This window comes from Amphiura filiformis, chromosome 11 (assembly GCF_039555335.1).
Source record: "Amphiura filiformis chromosome 11, Afil_fr2py, whole genome shotgun sequence".
Lineage (NCBI taxonomy): Eukaryota > Metazoa > Echinodermata > Ophiuroidea > Amphilepidida > Amphiuridae > Amphiura > Amphiura filiformis.
The window spans coordinates 25,787,167-25,793,249 of record NC_092638.1 but is presented as its reverse complement, the minus strand read 5'-3'; the positions used below and the strand labels follow the sequence as shown (position 1 = coordinate 25,793,249).

Sequence of the window (6,083 nt, the reverse complement as noted above, 5' to 3'; positions counted from 1 at the left end):
TCACCATTACCCACTTTTTCTGATTTTGCTGGTGATCCCCTGCAGCCGTCATGGTTCCGGACCTAGGACCCCTCTCGTTTGTCTCTTGTCTACATCCCCAAATCCGTCTTGTCTTCAATCAGCTTCGAAAAACGCAAGAAAAAATCCTGCGTCACACTTCCAATCATGATTTTCTTATTACCCTCAGATCTATCAAACTCATCCCTAAAGGATTGTTGATTAGTAACCACATCAATACCACAAGTGGGCTTTGTTCTGACCTGGTTGATGAAGCTTTTCTTTCTACATCCAGCAAGCTTCTCGATATTCTCATTATAGATTCTCTCAATGCTGTTCAACAACAGTCTACTGAATTTTTATCTCTCTGCCGTGTTTTATCTTCTCTGGGTAACCGCGGTATCTTTTCAGCCATCCTTATGAAACTCAAAGAAATGGGCTCTAAACTACAACTCGAGCTTCTAACTCAGAAATGTCGCAAACTCCATGATAACATCAGCATTGCACACGCATCCTCTGGTGCTCACCACTATATTGACGAGTCTAACCGTCCTACTATGATTAGTGGTGACAAATCTAATGTGCAAGGTTCCATCCTTAATGCCATCAATAACAACGTTCACCAGGATTGTAGACCTATTCACAGACCCACACCGGCACCAACCAGAACTCACAAACGGCGTTGGGTGAAACGAGCTTATCGGCATCGTGCCAAAATAGCCCCTATCACTGATAACAAGAGTGTTGTCAACCTGTCCTCCCAAAGTCTTAACGAACATGAAGTCTCTGTTCTATCCCGTGGGCTTAAATTTTGTCCAACAAGTACCTCTCTAGATGATCTTGAGCTTCGAACAGACTTGGATAAATTTGCCCGTCGACTTCGTCTTAAAGTTCACTTTCACAGAGATGATGAGGAGAACACTAACATCACTCCTACGACCAATGAAAGTCTGCTTAATCATCCCCTCTTGAAACGGGAAAGTATTTTCACACCCAATGCTGGTCAAGATCCTTTTCTTGATGCTTATATCACTGAAGTGAAGGCTGACATTATCCAAGGGATAAAGCCTAAAACATATCGGAACATCTCACGTGATGAGAATAAGGCTCTGCATGATATCAAAAATAATCGGAGTATTGTTATCAAGGAGGCTGATAAAGGTTCTGCTGTAGTCATCCAAGACAGGGAAAGTTATGTTCATGAGTGTTTGAGACAACTCAACAACTCTGATCACTACCAAAAGCTTGATCATGATCCCACCACTAAATTTAGCAAGCGTGTATGTAAAGGTCTTAACAAAGCCTTGGAAGTGGACCTAATAGATCATGATCACAAGGTTGCTCTCACTCCCAAACGTCCCAAACCAGGTAGATTTTACACACTGCCTAAGATTCACAAGCATTTTGACACTATACCACCTGGCCGTCCTATAGTTAGTGCCAATGGCAGCGTCACAGAAAGGGTTTCTCTTTTCATTGACCACCATCTCAAACCACATGTCTCATCCTTGCCATCTTATGTTCAGGATGACATGGACTTCCTCACATAAGATACAGGCTGTTAATGCACAAGGGCCCCTTGCGCCTAACACCATGCTTTGCACTATGGATGTTTCAGCCCTCTACACTAATATCCCGCACAAGAGGGTATAGATGCATGTCGTTCTTTTCTTGAACCCGCATATTCTTCTGACCAACTTGATGCTTTTTGTGACCTCATGGATATTGTTCTTACTTGCAATAATTTCACATTTGACGGCACAAACTACAAGCAGATATTTGGGACCAGTATGGGTACGAAAATGGCGCCCTCTATGGCTTGCCTTTTCATGGGCCGTCTAGAAGAACGCCTGCTCTCCTCTATATCCAAGAAACCCCTCATGTGGATGAGATATATCGATGATATTTTCTTTCTGTGGACACATGGTCCGGATGAACTTCAGCACTTTGTAACCTTGTGCAATTCTTTCCATCCAACAATTAAGTTTACCTCTGAATCCTCTATCAAGGAAATACCCTTCTTGGATGTACTGGTATCCATCAGAGATGATACTCTCCATACGGACCTGTACTCTAAACCCACTGACTCACACCAGTTTCTTCACTGGACTTCCTGTCATCCCAAGCATACCAAGTCAAGTCTTCCGTACAGCTTGGCTTTCCGGTTGAATCGCATCTGCTCCTCTCCCGAGGCGCTTCAGAAGAGAAAAGATGAACTTGAAGGCTTTCTTAAGGCCAGAGGTTATCCTGGCTCTGTTATCAACAGGCAAATCAGCAAAGCTCTAGAGATTCCTAGATCTGACGCTCTAGTGCCTCGCACGCCAGACTCTGATAATCCAGAACGCATTCCTCTGGTCATCACTTACCATCCATCGCTTCCTAAACTTTCTCAGATACTTCACAAACACTTGCGTATCTTGCATTCTTCTGATAGATGTAAGAAGGCAATTCCCAACCTACCCATGGTCGCTTATCGCAGAAGTACTAACATCAAGGACATGATTGTACGTTCATCCCTGCCTCCAGACCAACCTCCTCCTAGAGGCTCTATTGCATGTGGATCTTGCAAGTCATGTGAACATGACATCCACCCGGGCCCACCAGTCAAACATACTAAGGAAGGATCGTCTTTCACTAGTTCTTCCACAGGTGAAAGCCATGACATCCACAAACACATCAGTTGTCAGAGTGAGAATGTGATCTATCTCATCACTTGTGCTAATTGCCAAGTTCAGTATGTGGGAGAGACTGGTCGTAGCCTGTCTACCAGACTGGGTGAGCATTGCGCCGATGCTCGCCTTAACAGAAATACACCAGTAGCCAAACATTTCAACCTCCCAGGACATTCTGCTAGTCACATATCTGTCATGGGTATTGACAAACCCCAAAGACTGACACGTTCATGCGAAAGAAACTTGAGAAAGACTGGATCTCTAAACTTAAGACAACCCAACCACTTGGCTTAAATGTTAAAGATTAACGTGCCAGTGTATCCTTATTTGGCCTATGGATCTTACTTGCGCCAACACATGTATTTGACATACATGTACATGTAGGCCTACATGTTTGATGGGTCAACTCACATGTGGCTTTCACACCACTGTAGGCCTCCCTCCTTGCTTGCTTGTATAGACCTTTTATCACTACCTATTTTGGCATATTTCATGTCAATTTGTTACGGTAATTCACTGTTCTTTGGTTTTAGTGATTTGTTGGCTTTCCACTGTCATCTAAAGGTCTTTTCATGCACTGAGAATTGGTTTTATCATGCACGGTCCATATGAGCTCATATGCATTTACTTTATCTGTTTTTCTACTTCCAAACCTACCCACCCCCTTTTTCTGCATGCATACTGCCATTTTATTATATGTGACCTTCCTCAACTTGTGTTTTGATTCAGCAATTATTGGCTTTTCACTTTTCTTAACACATGTATTATGCAGGCCTATAATATTTATTGCACCATGCATATCTTTTCTAATTACTTTTTCATTTACTACTGGATCTACATGTATTGTACATGCTTGATGTGTCAATTCACATTTGGCATTCTCACTGTAGGCCTCCTTGCTTGCCTATGTTTTTCCATCTTTTAGTAGACCTTGTATCACTACCTATTTTAGCATATTTCACCCGGTGGGGTCACTCAACTTGCAATACTGACCGCACGATCGTTACCAAAATCAAGGAAAAAGGGGTCATTTTTAGGGCATGTCCGCGGACAAAATTGTCTGTGAAATTGGAAAAATAGGGGTGTTTTATTGCACAAATGTCTCCGAAATTGAAAAAGGGTTCTTATTATTTTCTCCTGATCCGTGGCCAGATAAAAAATCACAGGAATAAATTTGGTTTCCTACTTTGTACTCATCCTGTGATCAATATTGTTCTCGGTTCTGATTTATATGCAAGGGGTACTACTTGAATTCTGTGATGCCCTTTCATAAGCCTAAAAATCCCTTCCTTGAAATGTTGAAATGGGTCAAAATTGCAAATGTGTCCTCGGAATCTAAAAAATAGGGGTGTTTCAGAGTACCATTTTGTCCTTGTTTTGGAGTAAAAAAGGGGGTAAAATTTCATGATTTGTCCTTGAAATCGACTGCAAAAGGGGGTAATGTGTACTTGTGGTAACGGTCCTATGCGTCCCCCCTGCCAGGGAGTGACCCCACCGGGATATTTCATGCGAATTTGTAACGGTATTTTACTGTGCTTTGGTTTTAGTGATTTTTGGCTTTACCACTTCACTGCAGGCCTATCCACATGAACTGCAGTTAAAAAACATTTTTTTATCATGCATGGACCATTTGCATTGTTACTTCTGTTTTTCTACACCCCTCTTTCTGTATGCATACTACACTCTAATATTTTAGACTTTCCTCAACTTGTGTTTTATTCAGCAATTTTTGCTGTAATTTTTTTTTTCTCTCTTTTTTAACATATATGTATTTAAAATAATTGTTTTGTAATATGCATGACTCTTCGCTTTTAACTTTGAGTGACATTGGCCCACTTATCTCCCTCTATTCTTTCTCTTCCTCTTCTATTGACTACGACCCCTCTTGACATCTACTTCCTGTCAATTAGGACAATACCCTATTGTCCTGTGGTCGTGCTTATTTACATAATGCTTTCCAGTTTCTCACTGTAGTAAACTGTGCTTCATTGAAGTAAAACATGCTTATTTTGCTCTGAGCTTATCTTGTTTGCTACTGAGTTCTATTTGAACTTGCCTTCAGTTTTTGACTTGAATTTGTTTTTAAATTACAGCATGTAGTTTTCGTTGTTTGCTTTTATATTTTGTTGTCTGTCCCTGAAGAAGAGCAGTTTATCTGCTCGAAACGTCGGTTGTTTTTTGTCTGTTTAGTGTTTGACTGCTATGTACACAGTGATTTTCATCACTTCCAGTGTACTGTTTTCCTGACACTTTTGTGGGCTCTGGAATTGGCAATTTTTGGCCATCGAACTTTGCTTGTTTTGTGCCTACTCTGGATGTTTGGTTTAGCGTGTCTGTTTATATGCACAGTGATTTTTATCACTTGTTCTAGTGGAGTTTTGTATTACCATTGATCCTTGTTGTTTTTGCAGGTTTAGCACTTTTGTGAGCCTTGGAACTGGTAATTTTTGGCTATCGAACTTTGCTTACTTCCTATGCCTACTTTTGCTGGTTTTGCCCCCCCCTGCATATTGTCTAGTCTGTATTTACTTGTTTCCCCACATCAAGTTGGTGTACCTTGCTCGTTTTCCTTTAAGTGTATTACATTGCTCCATAGGCCACTGTGTTGTAATTTCATTAGACTGTTAACAGGACATAAATCAAATTTGACAATAAATTTGACGATGATTAAGTGTATTACATTGCTCCATAGGCCACTGTGTTGTAATTTCATTAGACTGTTAACAGAACATAAATCAAATTTGACAATAAATTTGACGATGATTAAGTGTATTACATTGCTCCATAGGCCACTGTGTTGTAATTTCATTAGACTGTTAACAGAACATAAATCAAATTTGACAATAAATTTGACGATGATTAAGTGTATTACATTGCTCCATAGGCCACTGTGTTGTAATTTCATTAGACTGTTAACAGGACATAAATCAAATTTGACAATAAATTTGACGATGATTAAGTGTATTACATTGCTCCATAGGCCACTGTGTTGTAATTTCGTTAGACTGTTAACAGAACATAAATCAAATTTGACAATAAATTTGACGATGATTAAGTGTATTACATTGCTCCATAGGCCACTGTGTTGTAATTTCATTAGACTGTTAACAGGACATAAATCAAATTTGACAATAAATTTGACGATGATTAAGTGTATTACACTGCTCCATAGGCCACTGTGTTGTAATTTCATTAGACTGTTAACAGAACATAAATCAAATTTGACAATAAATTTGACGAAGATTAAGTGTTTTACATTGCTCCATAGGCCACTGTGTTGTAATTTCATTAGACTGTTAACAGGACATAAATCAAATTTGACAATAAATTTGACGATGATTAAGTGTATTACATTGCTCCATAGGCCACTGTGTTGTAATTTCATTAGACTGTTAACAGGACATAAATCAAATT

General features: G+C 39.9%; 1 protein-coding gene across 1 annotated transcript; it reads left to right on the top strand.

Annotated features, from left to right (window-relative positions):
• The first annotated feature begins 1,799 nt into the window (after nucleotides 1-1,799).
• Nucleotides 1,800-3,449, top strand: LOC140163587 (uncharacterized). Its single transcript, XM_072186902.1, has 2 exons — nucleotides 1,800-2,868; nucleotides 3,442-3,449. Exons 1-2 carry the CDS (start codon nucleotides 1,800-1,802, stop codon nucleotides 3,447-3,449), a joined length of 1,077 nt encoding a protein of 358 aa, XP_072043003.1.
• The last annotated feature ends 2,634 nt before the right edge of the window (nucleotides 3,450-6,083 follow it).

Bases quoted from the DNA above. Each gene is read 5' to 3' on its own strand.
- LOC140163587 (XM_072186902.1), top strand. From the start codon at position 1,800: ATGGCGCCCTCTATGGCTTGCCTTTTCATGGGCCGTCTAGAAGAACGC.